The following is an 18,088-nucleotide window of genomic DNA, read 5'->3' on the forward strand; positions in this document are numbered from 1 at the left end:
GAGAGAGAGAGAGAGACAGACTGTGCTGAGTATGTTCATATCCCAGCAAGAGTTCACAGTTCCAGATTTGTGTGTTTCCGCTGATGACATCACTGGTTGTAAAATCCTGAATGTGAAGTGCAGTGACGTGGCGGGACCAGCTGTGTGCTTCCAGCACCATTGGCCCAGTGCGCTCACACCGACGGCTGTGCCGCATTGCTCGGACGACCCGGTTACCGGCTTGTGCAGTCATTTTATTGGTATTCCGTGTGTTGGTGCACGAGGCGAAACTTGATCTCAGAAACAAGATGCCCTGCGCATCGATTCTCATGCAAATTGCGCTAAACACGATAGCATAAATAGTTTATTCCCTATCCCAGTGTCTTTTATCTTAAAATATGTATAGAATATCAGGATGAAATTAAAATATTTGAAATTCAAATATTTCATCAGTCTTATTGTGAATATATTGTTTCGTCTAGTTACCATAGAAACGTTGGCCATCACTGTCTGCGGTCTTAAGAAGGCAGCACTCTCTCTTAGTATTTCTAAACTGAAGCCGTTTCTCAGGGGTGGCCGATAATGACAGTAAACGTTTTTTGTTGGCTGCCCGATCGATAAGTCAGCGCGGAGCTGTAATGGAGAGCTCATAACGACGGCGCTGTGGCATTGATCAAGCGCTGTTTCCTCGGTGACGGAGCAAGCAAAAATGGAAGAGTTACGGGATGGCGGTCCTGCTCGGGCTTGGCTGGATGAAGTGGGCAAAGAGAGTAGATACACACACGGACGCACTCTCTGTCTCTCACACACACGGTCTCTTTCACACACGTACACCCACACGTACACCCACACATACACCCCCACATACACCCTTACACCCATCTGTACGCTCACCCATACACCCTCACATACACAGCTCAAGGCAGCTCTTAAGTGTGTCAGGGAGCTGATAGATGGAGTAATAATATTAGATTATAAGTCTGAACACAAACAGTGGTGGAAATCGAGATGGTTTTGTACACAACACTATTGTCTGCTACACCTTACACGTACCAGTCAATCTGCAACCCAGTTCCTGGTGGAGAAGTAGAGCTATAATCAGTGTTTCATGAGGGAGGTGAAGTCCGTTTATCTGTAATGGCTTTATATATTGTAGCAGTAGCAATGACCCTAGCATTAACATTGTCTAACACGCACAGGCTGTGTGTGTGTGTGTGTGTGTGAGTGTGTGAGTGTGTGTGTGTGTGTGTGTGTGTGTGTGAGTGTGTGTGTGAGTGTGTGTGTGTGTGTGTGTGTGTGTGTGTGTGTGTGTGTGAGTGTGTGTGTGAGTGTGTGTGTGTGAGTGTGTGAGTGTGTGTGTGTGTGTGTGTGTGTGTGTGAGTGTGTGTGAGTGTGTGTGAGTGAGTGTGTGTGTGTGTGTGAGTGTGTGTGTGAGTGTGTGTGTGTGTGTGTGTGTGTGTGTGTGTGTCTGCATGCAGGCGCAGGAAGGTGATGAGAGAATGGCCGCTGGTGTGTGTACTGGCATCCTGCGGTTATCACCTGGGCTGTGGTGCTAACCTGACACATTCATTAGTGCAGAGAAAGCCCTCCTCCTCCTCCTCCTCCTCCTCCTCCTCCTCCTCCTCCTCCTCTCTCTCTTACTGTCTCCCTGTCGCGCTCGTACTCAGGAGAGATGACAGTCAGAGAAGGCAGATTGCCAGAGAGAAGGAGGAAGATTACAGGGAGAGATAGAGAGAATTGAATTTGGACTCAGACCTTTATTTAGGTATAAGAAGGCACGCGCAGACAGCCGTGAGGTGGAGGAACGGGATATTAGAGAGGAAACGGGGAGCCGCAGGACTGGTGGTAACTTGGGCGTTAATGTTAGCATTGCTGGAGGGGGCCGGGAAAGTGGGGTTGTATCCTATGGTATGATGCTGAGCAGGTGGTTAAGTTCAACTGCTGCAAACATATATAACACTTTCTAATATGTTGTTGATTATGTAGATTATTACTTTAAAGGGTGGGGGTGTAGATATTATGACTTTAAAGGGTGGGGGTGTAGATATTATTGCTTTAAAGGGTGGGGGTGTAGATATTATGACTTTAAAGGCTAGGGGTGTAGATATTATGACTTTAAAGGGTGGGGGTGTAGATATTATGAATTTAAAGGGTGGGGGTGTAGATATTATGACTGTAATGAGGTGGGGGTGTAGATATTATGACTTTAAAGGGTGGGGGTGTAGATATTATGCCTGTAATGAGGTGGGGGTGTAGATATTATGACTTTAAAGGGTGGGGGTATAGATATTATGACTTTAAAGGGTGGGGGTGAAGATATTATGACTTTAAAGGGTGGGGGTGTAGATATTATGACTGTAATGAGGTGGGGGTGTAGATATTATGACTGTAATGAGGTGGGGGGGGGTGAGACTTACTGATATTACAAAGCACTCCACACAAGTGAAACACAATAGTACATTTGCATTTATAGCAACACACAGGCAGACGCTTTAAGACCCCTGGGACAGAATGCTCCGTTTACCTCAGTCACTGTAATCACACACACACACACACACACACACACACACACACACACACACACACACACACACACACACACGCACATATAAACACTACCTCACTGTGAGCTCACTCTTTTAGCACGCACATATCCACATGCACACCGTACAATAAGAAAGTGTCTTCTGTCCATTAGCATCGGCACTCCCTCACACTTTTGGGCGCAGTTTGATGCTGATCGTCTCACGTGGCCCTCCGGAGGTCCTGAAGAGACTCAGGCGCTGCGCGGACCCTCAGAGCTGGCTATTTTGACCAATGTTTCTTTCATCGATCAATCCAAAGGTCTGTTCCAAGCCAGCAGCCCGCGTCTCCGTCCAGCACTGCCTTTCGTCGTGCTCGCTCTTGCTGCGGTTCTGCTACTCTGGTCTGGTTAGAGGAGAGGCACGCTTGTTGCGCTGTGATTCCCTCCCTTTCTCCCACGCCACGGCTTTAAATGATGCAGCAATTTGCACGTGGTTATACATTGCACGCATCATGTTACTTTCCTTAATTAGAGCACTTGGCTAAGCATTTTTGCACTGACCTGAGGGACTGTGTGTGTGTGTGGGTGTGTGGGTGTGAGAGAAAGAGTGTGTGTCATTGTGTGCTCTGGTTCGAAGGGTAGACGTCGTGAACTCTTCTGAGATCGAGGTGCAGAGAGGCTATAAAAGAGGGAGAGAAGGACTTTAGCAGCAGCTAGACAGAAAAGAGTGAAAGAGAAGAGAGAGAATGAGAGAGAGAGAGAGAGAGAGAGAGAGAGAGAGGGGGAGAGAGAGAGAGAGAGAGAGAGAGGATGAGAGAGAGAGAGAGAGAGAGAGAGAGAGAGAGAGGGAGAGAGAGAGGATGAGAGAGAGAGAGAGAGAGAGAGCGAGAGAGAGAGAGTTTAAACAGTCATTCACTCCACTGGGTTCTGTAGCTTTGCTGCTGAGCTGATCAGAAGACAGACATAAGGCAAGAGAGGGATGGAGAGAGAGAGGATGAGCGAGAGAGAGAGAGAGAGAGAGAGAGAGAGAGAGAGAGAGGAGGAGAGGAGCCGAAAGCAAATGATGGCAGTAAACTAGGGCAGAAGCGCATTCTCAGGGAGAGTGAACACATGTGGGGAAAATGGGAGAAAGGGAGGAAGGGGAGAAAGAGAGAGAGAGAGAGAGAGAGCGAGAGAGAGAGAGAGAGAGAGAGAGAGAGAGAGAGAGCGAGAGCCTACAGAGCAGGGGAATAGGCTGAACCTGATAAAGAGTGCTGGACTGTCCAGACAAGCCTCCCTCCCTCCCTCACCTCTCCTCCTCTCCTCTTCTCCTCCTCTCCTCCTCTCCTCCACTCCTCCCCTCCCCCAAGAGGCAAGCTTTTTGTCACTGACCCTGTAGGAGAACCTCTCAGTGCGCTGTGTGAAGCGACTCTGCACACACACACACTCTCAGCTTGACTCACTTACCTGCTCCACACGGCTGCTTCCATCGGACTCATACACACACACGCGATCATCACTTTCTGAAACACTCATCAAGAGGAGGGACTCGTTTAATATATACGGAACACACACGCGCGCACACACACACACACACACACACACACACACACACTTTCTGAAACAGGAGGAGGGCTCAGGAGCTTGAAAAAGGAGGGACCAACTTTCTGCTTCTCTGACTAACTGATCGCACGCTCTCCTCTTTACTCCCTCTCTAACTCTGTCTGAGACACACACACACACACACACACACACACACAGCACCCGTGCTGCTGCCCCCCGGAGGACGCGCGGCTCCCCGGACCTCCCTGGTGCTCGCTGCCACAACCTCGTCCTCCTCTCCCTCGCCCTGCGCCGGCCGTCATGCAGGTGTCGATCGCCTGCACGGAGCACAGTCTGAAGGGACGGAATGGCGAGCACGGCAAGCCGAGCACCACGAGCCCCGGCGTGGTGAACGCGGCGCGGGCCAAGTTCCGGACGGTGGCCATCATCGCGCGAAGCTTCGGCTCCTTCACCCCCCGCCACCACATCTCCCTCAAGGAGTCCACGGGCAAACACACGGGCATGAAGTACCGGTACGTTCTCCTCCTCTCCGCCTCCAGACTCCCTTCCATCCCGACTTCTCTCTCTCTCTCTCTCTCTCTCGCTCTCTCTCCCTACGTATCCGTCTTCTCTTGGATTTGCAGCGTTCCTGCATCTTGCTTTCACTCATCTTTTGGAATTTGCTTCTCTCTTACTCTCTCACTCTCTCACTCACGCTAGCTCTCTCACTCTCACTCTCTCTCTCTCTCTCTCTCTCTCTCTCTCTGTTAAACTGTGCGACTGCTTTGCCGTGGTCTGGATGTAGGAGTGGAGGTGGTGCACTACATTCGTCTGTGTGTGGGTGTGTGAATGAGGGTGGGTGTGTGTGTGGGTGCACGTGCGCATGTGTATGAGTGTGGCTGTGCCAAGTATGGCTTGATTGTATGTGTGTGTATATTTGTAAACTGCATGAATAATCATGCGAGGAGGCTGTGTGTCTGTGTGTATGATTATGTGAGAGGCTGTGTGTGTGTGTGTGTGTGTGTGTGTGTCTGTGTGTATGATTATGTGAGAGGCTGTGTGTGTGTGTGTGTGTGTGTGTGTGTGTGTCTGTGTGTATGATTATGTGAGAGGCTGTGTGTGTGTGTGTGTGTGTGTGTGTGTGTGTGTGTGTGTGTGTGTGTGTGTGTGTATGATTGTGTGTGTGTATGATTATGTGTGTGTGTGTGTGTGTGTGTGTGTGTGTGGGTGTGTGTGTGTGTGTGTGTGTGTGTATGATTATGTGTGTGTGTGTGTGTGTGTGTGTGTGTGTGTGTGTGTGTGTGTGTGTGTGTGTGTGTGTGTGTGTGTGTGTGTGATGCAAGTATAATTTGTAATGTAAATAGCAATGGACTAGGTATAATCGAAGCACCACTTTTTTTTTACTTAGTCTGCTGCTTCACAACTTTGTAACATTGATTTCACATTCTCTGTCCTGAGGGTTACAGATATCTGTGTACATATAGGCCTGTATGTGTGTATCAACCTCTTCTTATACACCAACCCTGTGTGCGTTTCCAAGTTCTATACCAGGAAGTTCAACTGCGAGAGCCTGATTAAACAGCGTACTTGCAGCTGGTCTGTTATCAGAGTTCTCTCACACCTACTGGGGTTCTGTAGACCTGGCTGTTTGGTTGAGAGGTATAATATATCATGAGGTGCGTCTTGGAGAAAAGGTTTGGGAGAGTGGGAGAACGTGCATGGAGATATCTGTGTAGTAACGCGTTTCAAGGTGCATGCGCGTCTGTTTCGGAATCCACGAAGTAACATTCCGAAAAAAAAAAACTGAAGTTTTTTAGCTTCAAAATACCCAGGCTGCACAGAGAGAGCGGAGCGGAATACATATATTTGTTAGGCACTTTTCATGTGTTCACTCCTTAAAAAGTCAGTTTAGGAAAGCTGCACCTACTTATCGCTCTCTCTCTCCCGCTCTCTCTCTCCCTCCCTCTCTCTCTCTCTCTCTCTCTCTCTCCCTCCCTCTCTCTCTCTCTCTCTCTCTCTCTCTCTCTCTCATTCTCTCTCCCTCCCTCCCTCTCTCTCTCTCTCTCTCTCTCTCTCCCTCCCTCTCTCTCCCTCCCTCTCTCTCCCTCTCGCTCTCTCATTCTCTCTCTCATTCTCTCTCTCTCTCTCTCTCTCTCTCTCATTCTCTCTCTCTCTCTCCCTCCCTCTCTCTCTCTCTCTCTCTCTCTCTGTCTGTAAGCCATTGGCAGTGATTGTTGTCAGTGGCAGGCTGTCAGCAGCACATTAAATGTGCAGGAGAGAGCTCTGATGGTACACACGACAGACGGGGGATTGGGTTACTAGAAGTGTCCCTTCTTACTCCACATGTCTGTTATACCTTCGTTGTGCTGACTTGCGCTGCTATCCACACACATGGATGCAAACACATCGCCACACATAGGAACAGACACATGAGTGCTTGCAGATGCAAACACATCCACACACACACGCACATGCACACACATACACGCAAACCCGCACACAGTGAAATCGTAAGATTCATGTAGAGGACAGAAACAATCTTTTCAGACTATTTTAAAGTAATGATGTCATTGTACTTGCTGTTCGGTTTGATTATTTGAAAAAAGGCTCTGAAACCATTTAAGTAAAAGGTACTGGAAGACTAATCACCCACCGATAGCACCAAACTGTCAACCCCCATCAAAGGCGTCCGTGGGGTAACTACCAGCGACCACAGGGCTAGTCGAGTCAAGTGGAGCGTTGAGGCACCTCTGGAACAGAGTGATCCGGCGCAGAGGCAATGAAGGCAAAACTGATGAATGTTTGGTGTCGCCAAGAGCTGTGCTTGGCTTCGAAAACGCTGCAACTTGGCTGATGTTGTTACATCTCGGCTCTGCTTGTTAGGTCGTGATTTCTTCAAGACTTTCTCCCTTAGTTTAACCCCTATTCTCAAAAATAAGCAGCATGCTTAATGGATCACAAATCTCTCACGGCTCATACACATGTAACAAGTTACTGTATGATGAGAACAATTACACATGGTACAGTTTCAGTGCTGAAAGGACAAAACCCCTTTAGATGTAAATTCTTATCAAACAATTCCGTCTGCTGTGCTGATTCAACTGGATCCTGATGAAAATCTTATCTGAGTTTCTAGAGGCAGAGATTACAGATATTATCGACCCTGTTCAAACAGGTTTCATATGCGGAAGACAATCTTATTATTATAACACGCAAAGCTTATTCAACCTTTATTCGACCTTTCTTCAACCACTCAACCCTTCCACCTGACGCGATCATATCTTTAGATGCTGAAAAGGCTTCAGACAGAGTTGAGTGGGATTATCTGTTTACGGTATTAGAAAAACAAACTGAAATTGGCCGGTTATTTTAATCCTAAAGTAAATTTATACATGTTTATATTTATACAGGACAAATGTATACTCTTCTCCTACAGCATGTGGTCACACTAACAAGGTCATGTCTAGTTAGAAGACTGCAGTCTCTGATTCTGAATGTTCCCGGGACTGCCGAGGAAGGTGACGACTCATAAGATGCCGCTCCGTGCTGGCGATCTGCTGTTGTGTACACCCAGTCCAGACCACTGTAAACCACCCCACCACCGTTTACAAGTGCTGTAAAGTTCTGGGAACATTTGGGACTTTAAATTAAACCTCACAGACAGTCTCCTTTTTCCTGTTGTTACGGCAGCAATGGGTCTTATCTGCCCCTTTTCTCTCTTCGAGGTCGAAATGCAGAACTTGTCTAGGGATTTAGATAATGGGTACATTTTTAAAGCTCTTCTGAAACATAACCTCATAACTTTTGTAGAACACACAAATTGGAAATTGAAACAATGGTCCAGCGTTCCAGTTTGGTTACTAGTACTTTCCTCCTGCTAACATTTCACCATTTTTCTCCACATTCACAGATTAAGTTATTCGGCTGTGTCACGGGTGCAGGCTGTTTAGAGAAGGAACATTTGTCTCATTCACTTTCTTATGTCAAGAAAACAACGTTCCTGACTCTTTTTTTTTTAGACATCTCCAGATCACAGCTTTGTCATGAAAGAGTTCCCTTCTTTCCCACACACCCCGTCTGAGGACACGAGATTCCAGACCTCAACCCTCATGAGAAGGGCTTCATTCTGTAATCTACAAAATTATTCAAACGACTCGAACCAAAAATGCTTGGGAACAAGATTTTGGTGCCCTAACCCTACAGGTGTGTGGAAGGACACACATGTTCCTTACCCCAGTGTACACGTTTAAAGTGCATCGATTACATGTGCCCAGTGATCACTGCTGTAGGTGTCACCAAAGCCAGGTCACTCTAGGGCAAAGGTTCTTGTCTTGTCTTGTCTCTTACTCAATGACTCTCGTAATTTTGGGCTCTTCGAGTCTTTCATATTTGTGTGGTAATACTAGTGATCTAAACCCAGTTCACTGTGGGTTTTGGCACAAACGCATGCAGCAGAGGCTATCTCGGCTCATCAGAGAAGCGGCACGGAACTTGCATTCATCCTGGCGCCGCGTTTTGTTTTGTTCCCAACAGAAACAAAACGAAAAACCTTCAGAAAAACCTGGAAAAATCCAGCAAAACCTTTCGTTTGTGTGCGTGACGGGCTCTGACACGGCCGTCCCATTTCGGGCGCTGACCTTCCGTCGGATCTGGAGCAGTGCGAGCAGATGGTCCGTACGCCAGCGCCACGCTCCAGCCTACGGGAGGCTGGTCCGTAACTTCAAAGCCGGAGCCCTGCGTGGAGTGCAGCTGTCCAACCATCCCCGCGGAACGCTGGATCTGACCGATGGAAGGGATTTAACCTGAGTGCACGAAACCCAAAGAAAAAAAAACATTGCAGCGCTTCCCTCCTTGCATGCGTCTGCTTTTTGGTTATCTTACCTCCCTGCTAGTTTAAGTTCATTTTGTTTGATGATGGCCTTCGCTAAAATGCCATCTTTCAAAAAAGAGTTTTTCCGCAAAACAAAAATATGATCTTCTGACTCTTCTTGCTCACCAATGCTAGAATATATGTTTGTAAATTAAAGGTCAGTAATTGAAGCCTACTTTCCAATAGTTCTTTGTGAAACCAGAACTGTCTGTCATTGTACTGTGAAGTGACATTTCGAGCTCGTGGACCAGCTGTTTGGGTTCTGTCTTGTGTCTTTGTGGGCTTTTCTCTGGTATAACTGAGACAGCATCTTCCACAATTTAGCAAACGGATCACAAAGGCTACGGTGTAACTGCGCCAATGCACAGATTACAACCTGGATTCCGACTGTGTGTCATTTTGATATCTGTTCACTCGCAGGTTTTGATTTCCATGAGTTGCTTGGTTCTGTATGTATGTAAGTATTGTAGGCTGGAGTGAGAGAGAGAGAGAGAGCACATTACACAGAGAGCAGCAGAAAGTCTGTTTACATGTTTCAAGTTGAAATATATTAGCAAAACAGTATGCTTTCATCCCCAAAGAATGTGTGCGGTATGTAGAAAAGCAAGCAAGCAGCACGCACACACAGTCACACACACATACACACACACAGGGAGAGAGGTCACCCTCTGAGCCATTTGATCAAATGTTATCAGCATGGTTCCAATTTTCCCAGATGTTTTTCTGTTCTATTGTTTGTGTGTGTGTGTGTGTGTGTGTGCGCGTGTGTGTGTGTGTGTGTGTGTGTGTGTGTGTGTGTGTGCGTGCGTGCGTGCGTGCGCGTGCATGTGTTGCTTCGAACCAGTTCTTACGGGAGAGAGTAAAGAACCTCCCGCTGGAGTAGGCTTAATTTTAAAATATATGTAAAAACAATTTAAAATGCATTTTCTTCCCCCTTTGAACAAAACCTGAGAACAACTTAATGGATCAGCAGAACTCTGCAACCTAAAATCCCAGAGAGACGTGAGGCACTGCAGTGCAGGATTAAAACGTCCCAGAACTGTGTGACCTGACGGGGCCATCAGACCCCTTCACTCACACACACACACACACACACACACACAAAGCGTGTGTGTATGAGGGAGTTCAGGCTATCAGGGTTCATTATGTTCATGGATCGGTTTTGATTGTTTGACTTTCATGTGCCTAAAAGATTGACAAAATGTACCGGAACGTGCTGATAAAGACCGTCCTGTTGCCTCCACTAGTTGCCATGACGACACGTAGACAGCGACTGCATCTGCATTTTACTCAACCTTCTTGGAAGTGATCAGTGCCGGGCTGTGTTATAAAATGCCGTGCACACACTTGCGCGTACGCACGCAGCCCGGTACAAATGCACCTGCCGATCGCTGGCGGAGGAAGCGGCTCTCGCTTGGCAGTCAGAGCATGCCTACGTGCTCCAGACTTCCGATTTGTCACGGTTTATCATCCCAGGACTAGGGGTTGGCGTAAGGAGTGTTACATGTTACCGTGGTGAAGCTTTCTCTTTCTCACTTGTCTGAAAAATAATATGCACGCTCCTTAGATCGCCCCTTAGATTTCTTGCAGCGCTCCTTCCGTTTGGTGCCATTGGCGGCGTTGTTGTTCTCGTAGGCGTCACACACTGTGGCGACGTGACGAGTCCTAGCGTTCTCAACCGGGGGCCGGACAGGTAGGGAGGTGTTGACACTGCTCTGGTTTTAATAGGAACAGCCATGCTAGGCATTGCGTCCCAGACGGCTCTGGTGGTCTGCTGAAAGTGCGTGAGTGAAATTGGGAAGCTGAAAAAGGCAGAATACAGAGGGTCGTCAGGGGCATCCTGGGATCCGACACACTATTCGCCCCATTCACTCCCCCCGGTCATAACTAAGGATTATGTTTTGGTCTAAACTGTAATGACAGCGATTCTTCACTGTTTGGTTTAAGTGCAGGTTTATGGCCGGTCTTGTTCTGTACTACACAATGCTACATTAACACAGTAATTATTATAATTGTAATTTAGTGTAAAGTGCCCTGAGTTATCTGCTTACTACACAACCAAAAACAACTTGTCATGTTGCCACATAAAGATAAGGCGGATTTGCTGTTCTTTTTTACCTCGGCACCCCGAGTGTCCTTTATTTTTTTTACTGAATTAGGTCCAATATATTATTTTGTCCTAAAAGCCTAACGCAGAAGATGTGTGTGCCACTCGTAACATTTGGCATTGCATGTAGACGGCGTGTAACTCAGCCGAGGATCTGCGCTGCAGCAGTCTCTCTGCAGTGGTCACTCTTCCATTCTCTCTGCTCCTGCTCTGTCCTCTGTTCTTATCCATATCATCATTCCTGCCGTACGTTACGCTATATCGTCGGCTTCTTCCGACGTGCAGTGTAGGAGATCGATCGCGTGCCACAGGTCGGTGGTAGCCTCAGGCCAGTTGGGAAAAGGCTATAGCCTCTGTGCCCCTCTATACTGAAGGAGGCTGTAGCCCAGCACCCCCACCTCCACATCGCCGGGCTGCCGTGCTGCGAGCAGAACCGTTCTCGGGGGGGAAACCGGCGTAAACGCGCGAGACGTGGACTTGCAGCAACCCGGTCCGTAGAGAACACGAGGTACTGTACAGAAACAACCCAGCATTCCTCCAGCCCTAGAAGAATCCCAGTGGCGTGACGGGGTCCAAGCTCCAGGAACGCCGTTCCATTGGCACACTCTCAAAGGACCATGTTCCATTATGGAACTGAATCCTTTGACATTTCCTAAGCAGAACCCAGCTTTTAGGTCATTTTACACGTCACGTTTGGCGTGATCATCGGAGAAAATCCACTTTTACGCTGTTACATGTGTTCGTTTATAACTGTGTCTGGAAGACCCAAGCACTGAAGTGGGTTTGAGTGGAACAGAACGAGGCCTTCTTCTGACGGCTCCAGGGATCAGCGCAGGAGCAGCGGTCCAGAAACACTTACACGAACTCGAGTTTTGTAATGAGAATAGACAGCCATGAGTTTGTGATCTCAATCAGAAAGAAGTGAAGGTCCGTGGAATTGCAGCGGTACACGGCATCATCTGGGACACGCTGATACAGTGGATTGGCAATGATACACACTAGCTGTGTCATGAAAACAAATACAATAGCGCAATATGAGGACAAAAAAAATCCATGATTAACACTTAAACCCGAGGTGTGGGGGAGTGTGTGGGGGAGCAGCTCTAGAATAGAATAGCTTTAAAATAACACAAATGGAAAAAAAAACAACTAGAAAAACAGAAAAATCTATTCGCACTGTCGGGTGAAGCGGAATTAAAATGAAACCAGGGTTAAAGGTCACTGCAGAGTCTCCAGTGCTGAATTCACTCATTCAGCTGGTGTTCAATGAATTCCTAGTGTCTGTTTGCATTTGTCGGGATGTAAATGACATCTTTTCAATCTTTAATCTCAGCAGCCACTCAGAATGTGGATTGGATGTTTTGGTATTCCAGGATGTGGGAATAGTTACTATAGTTACTATAGTTACTATTTTTCCTTCCTCTCCTTTTCCTCATCCTTTTTCGCATTCTGTTCCTCTCCACTTTAGTTCCGCACAGCTGAGAATTGTTTGTGATGTTTCCTTTGTGTGTTTGATGACAAAGCCATTAAAGAGGCCAGAGCTGGGTTTGGTCCGGGCTGTTGATGTAAGGCAGTCCTAAATTGTTATTGGCGCTATCACTGCTATTGATGTTATTACTCTCAGGTGTGTCCACAGCTACAGACGGGGCCTCCGAACTGTAACTCGCTGTCCGGAGAGGGTCAGATCTGTCCGCTGTGTGGAACGACTTTGGTGTGGAAGCCCTCCTGCGTCCATGCCAATGCCTTGCTGGTCTTATAGGTTGTTTCTGGGCATCATGGGCTCAGGGGAGCTTTAGAGGGTGACTATAAACACGTTCCCCTGGGCTTTTCCTCAGTCCGAACACTTGCCGGAGAGTGGTGGGTAAAATGGTTGCACTCTGTGAGCGTAAACAGGTACACAGTGTTGCTGAGGAATCCAGGCACAGGTGCCCTCAACAACGAAGCTCCTCACTGCGCCACCGCCGATAAACTCCTGCCTGAAAGAAAAATGAGCTCATGATTGTGGGTAATTTACATCCCAGAAAGTGAGAAAAAGTTGAAATCAGCAATTGTTAGTGGGCAGAGTAACAGGAGCTAAGCGCACGTGTGTGAGAATGACACAGAGAGAGAGAGAGAGAGAGAGAGAGAGAGAGAGAGAGAGAGAGAGAGAGAGAGAGAGAGAGAGAGAGAGACTCTAAGAGACTCCATAATACAGACAACCATATTTTGCTCTTTCCTGTTTCCTGAGGTTATTTCCCAAAAGTCTCAGCTCTACCCAGGTTAGTTACCCATAAGCTTTAAGCACACCAAGCCAACATTCTCCAGAACACACTGATGTTCTTGTTTAAATAAATGGGTCAGACAGGTCAGATATGACTGGATGGTCACAGCAACCTAATGCATGCGCAGTAACCCACAACCAGATCAGTGCGTGTGTCAGACGATGAGTGTGACAGCATTTCAGGGTTATTTTGATTGCATGAAATGGAGTGTTTTTGACTGTGATTTCGACGATCGGGTGGATATTATTAACTCCTAAATCAACTCCTGCGTGGATAATGTGATCCCAAAGACACATGTGAAAACATTTGAAACCGGGGATTACAACTGAAATAAAGAAACTGTTGGTGGAAAAAGATCGAACGTTTAAAGGAAATGACAAGCAGAGAGGGAAGTGGATTTAAAGGGAAATACAGATGAAAACCAACCAGGCCAAGAGGCAGCATAAATTCAATGTGGAGAAACAGCTTAGGGATAAGAACTCACCAGTGATATGGAGGGGAATTAAAATTATGATTGGTCAAAATGATCAAATCAATACTTCAGTGTATGCAATCAATCAATCAAAGGCTCTGAATGAACACTTTGGCAGATGGGAGAGTGACGTGCCAGTTATCCCAGTAAGCTTCAGCAAGGGGAGAGAGAGCACACCAATCACTATAAGCTGTGAGGAAGTGAAGCAGGTCTGTTCTCAGACTTGACAGACTGGACGGCATCACCCTTATGAGGTGCAAAGAACAGCTGAGCAAACCTCGGGAAGTGGGGTTCCGACGCCCAAAGCAAAAGCAAAATGGGCCGTCACATCGTTTGTGCCAAGGAGCATTCAACTATTGAACAGGTTAGGTACAGGATCATGAACACTTTAGGTTAGGCACGTTTTCAAATTATAGATTGTTGTATCCTTTTGTCATTGATGTTTTCATTTATTTTTTATTAGTAGTATTATTTTAGATGTTTGGTGTTGTTTATTTATTGTTATTTCTTGTTGTCTGTGACTAATGTTTGATGTGGCTCTTTGTGTGGAAGACAAATTCCATTTGGGGCAGTAAAGTTTCAATCGGTCAATCAATCAATCAATCAATCAATCAATCAATTATTATTTACAGCACTATTTCACATTACAAACCACCAACTTGACAGAGTAGCTAACACCTGTATAATTGGTCTGCAGTATTGCACACATGCAAACTGGCTACAATAAACCAAAAAAAAGGGGGAAAGTGTTACTAAATAGGGACAATAAGAATGATGTTCAGAGGCTGGAAAATGTTGATGATTTTAACTCAACATTACTTTTGGTTAATGAATGCTGGTGTTTGGGATGTTAACAAGTGCTGTAAGTATAATTAAAGGAACCTTAATAAAATCACTTCTTGTATCCCAACTTTGGGCAATGTCTCGTGCATGTAGTTATTTTCGTTCTATGGAAAGACACTTTGACACTTTCCACCTACAGTAACTGTGTTCCTCTTGACAAGGTGGCAACATTCATACATTAACCATCGTCATGGCAACCTGAATTACAGTACTTGAACAAGCGTTTGTCAGAAAGATGGCCCCTCCCCATCCTCCCTGTCTGTCTGTGTAGCAGGTGGATGTATAGCAAAGTGTGGGATTTGACAGAAGGGTGTGTGTGCGTAGCCCTGTAAAACACAGATGGATTGAATGTTTGACAGAAAGATGCACTTCTACAAACTATCTGTCCCCCACAGTTCAATGGCACGGCATTGAAATTTCACTGAAAATATACCTCAGACACTTTCCCTGCCGGAATCAGGCCTTGTTTGGCATAGGTCAACATGTATCGGTGCAGTACAACCAAGCTATAGCACACAGGAATGACGCTCTCCACAACGTCCATCAACTCCAGTGACCTTCAATGTGGAGCGTGTTCTTTCTTTGTGAGGTTTTTTCTGTGGGTGGACTGGAAGTTTCTCTTTGTCTCCTGGGTGACTTAGATTTTAGATTTGTCTCCTGGCTGACTCAGATTTGTGAAGAACCTCCGTAACTGAATGCGCTTGGGTAAAGTTCCTCGACTGCTTGATCCATCTGAATTAAGACACCGCAGTTTTGGGTCACCAGCTCAGAGCGCGAGAGGGTTTTGTTCTTTTCACAGAGTTATGGTGAGGGAATGTTGTTGTTTTTGCATGTTAATTTGGGGGGAAGGAGGGGGGGTTTGCCTCACTGAAAATGACAGTTTATTTAATATCTGCTGGGTTTTCCTGTACAGACTATGATTCTTTTAAAAATTAACAATACATCAAACAATTATTAAATTGACACTAATAATATATTACATATGCAAATTGCAAAGTAACCCAAAGTTGCCTATATAGTGAAATATTGTTCATAATTGTTCTTTTTTGGGTGATGAAAGGTTTTTAAAAAATGAACAAAATGTGCAGATGGTTGTGAAAATAGCTTTGAATTATTTTTTCATCTCATATACATTTTCCAAGATGTCAAAAAAAAAATTAAATGTATTTATTTGAGTAAGGGTGAGCAATTACCTTAGAATGTTCTCACACAGACACACACACATACACACTAAAACACAAAAGTGCTTTTATTCAAGACAAGTGAGTAAGTGTGCTGGAATGCAGAGAATTGCAATACAGAAAAGGCGAATGATAAATATATCATTTTTTTAAATGCACACACAGCAGCTCTGTGGTGGTAGATTAGAGTATCAGGAAGAAAATGGCTGAAAGGTTCATGCCTGTATAACTAACATCAAATCAGTCACCAGCAGTAGAGCAAGGCTCACTCCACCCGTGGCCTTACTAACAGTGGCAATATTGGGAATACATGTGTGCAAGCGAGCATACGCGCACACACACACACAAACAAACACCCGACGTGGCTCACAAGGGAGTTGATCATTACCTGATAATGAACAGGGTGTATAGCTGAGGTGAACGTGAATGGAGCCCAGGGCCTTGCTAGCCTCTGCTTTGATGGGAAAACAGCTTGCTGACACACACTGACGCCCGGGCTGGAAGGGGCAATCGTTAGTTACCTTATGTGCCTTTGTCATGTAATTTACTTTTTTTTAGATTTGTATTTATTTCATTTGTGTTTATTTATTTATTTTTTATTTGTATTTATTTATTGTCATCCAGCTTCTTGTTTTGTTTCTCAAGGCTAGTTATGACCAGTCTCATGCACAGATTGCCTGATGTAATTACCCTGACGAAGGCTCTCAGAGAGACACGCGAGTGCGAGTAATTGCACTATAGGGTCTCTTTACCAGCACAGACAGCTCAATTGCAGGATGATTCAAAATCCTGTTCTCTGGCAAGGCAACGCGGGGTAAGCCTGACATAAATCTGCATAAAATTGCCTCTTTGCACACTGTTTTCACCCTGCACAACTGTAGCCATATACTGTCACAGCCTGTGGTTAAAAGGGGATGATGAGGAAATAAAACACAAACAGCTTTGTGTTGCTACTGTAACTTAAGGGAGGCACACATGTGAACGATTTGGCGTGACCATAGTCGTTATCCACCACAGGCAGAATGCAGTAATTATCCCTCATTTTCCCGGTGTGTAACGAGCCTCCACTCAAATCCTGCTTACCTGAGCTTCCGAAGGGCCTCCTTCCCCTTTTACAGCAGACGCTCTTCGTAAGCACTTTTGCACCGAAGCGCATGTGTGACACTCTATTCCCAAGACCTGAGTCGGTGCTAATTTGATTTTTATCTGGCAAAAAAAATAAATGTGCAGGACTGATATCGCATCTGGTGCTCTCTCACAGAGAAATCAGAGCTGCTGAATCTGGAGGAACAGTAGCCCACCCCAAGCCCCCACCGCACGCACCGGTGAATAATGCAGGAGGTGGCGGGGCAGGGATTTGGTTTCCAGCATTTACAAAACAAACAGCTCATGTCTTCAGCACCTCTAGCTATGGACTGTTCCAGACCAGAGTGTACATGCAGAAGAACCAGCACAGGTGCCACTTAACACAACAGATGCAGACGTGGGCACGACATGGAGCGTTTGCACGCTTTTAGTTCACGTCACGGCTGCACCGTACAGCACTGGGGGATTGGTGGTTAGCATGTTTGCCACTCAGCACTAGGGCTAGGTAAAAATTGACTACCCAAACAAAACTGTCCTGGGGTGTGTGTGTGTGTGTGTGTATATGCCTGCATGCCCAGTGATGGATGGCGCTCAGTCCTGGGAGTTGTCATCTTTCCCCTCCCTGATCCAGCACCTGATCCAGTCCCCCAGGGGGCGCTGTGGTTTCCGATTGAGAGTGTGCCGTGCCCCATAGGCTGCAGTTCGACACTGGTGTGCTGACTGCATGTGACACATGCAGGATTGTAAAGTGCTGACTGTAAAGCATCCTCAGGTTCTGAGAAAAGTGCTATAAAAGTGAAACTTCATTCATTCGTTCAACACAACAGATGCGTTTAGTTCATACCACGGCTGCACCATATGTAGTCTGTTCATCTTTATTGCAACATTGGCCTTTGGAACACTAATATCATGGAACATTGCAGACAGGTACTCTGTTGTTGTTCTGACGGCAAATCCAACAAAGAAAATGAAACTAAAATAATTCCAGGCAAAATATTTTGGTCTTTTGTCATTTAATGTCATTCAGCCATGTGTTTTACTGAGTTACGTCCCACAATCACAGTATAAACGCTGCCACTGCACTGATGATGAGCTCCAGTTGGGAATAGTTTATCTGGGTAAACATTCCCCATTCTGTGGGATTCTGTGAAAGTTTTGATGAATCACAGCATCCAATGATCCAACAAATATAAATCACTGTAGTCAAAATAATGCAGGCCTTCCGTAACCATGTCAACACGAGG

General features: G+C 46.1%; 1 protein-coding gene across 4 annotated transcripts in view; it reads left to right on the plus strand.

The window, feature by feature from the left end:
- Positions 1-18,088, plus strand: part of kcnab1a (potassium voltage-gated channel, shaker-related subfamily, beta member 1 a) — a 98,634-nt gene that overhangs the window by 35,661 nt on the left and 44,885 nt on the right. Inside the window, exon 1 of one of the 4 annotated variants that reach the window (XM_035525807.1) lies at positions 3,913-4,557. The exons of the other annotated variants lie outside the window; for them this stretch is intronic. Coding sequence (XP_035381700.1) covers positions 4,346-4,557 — 212 coding nt within the window. The 5' untranslated portion in view covers positions 3,913-4,345. Of the gene's footprint in view, positions 1-3,912; positions 4,558-18,088 lie in introns of those variants that run through there. 4 annotated transcript variants of the gene reach the window in all.

The sequence above is a fragment of the Electrophorus electricus genome, chromosome 4 (assembly GCF_013358815.1).
Source record: "Electrophorus electricus isolate fEleEle1 chromosome 4, fEleEle1.pri, whole genome shotgun sequence".
NCBI lineage: Eukaryota > Metazoa > Chordata > Actinopteri > Gymnotiformes > Gymnotidae > Electrophorus > Electrophorus electricus.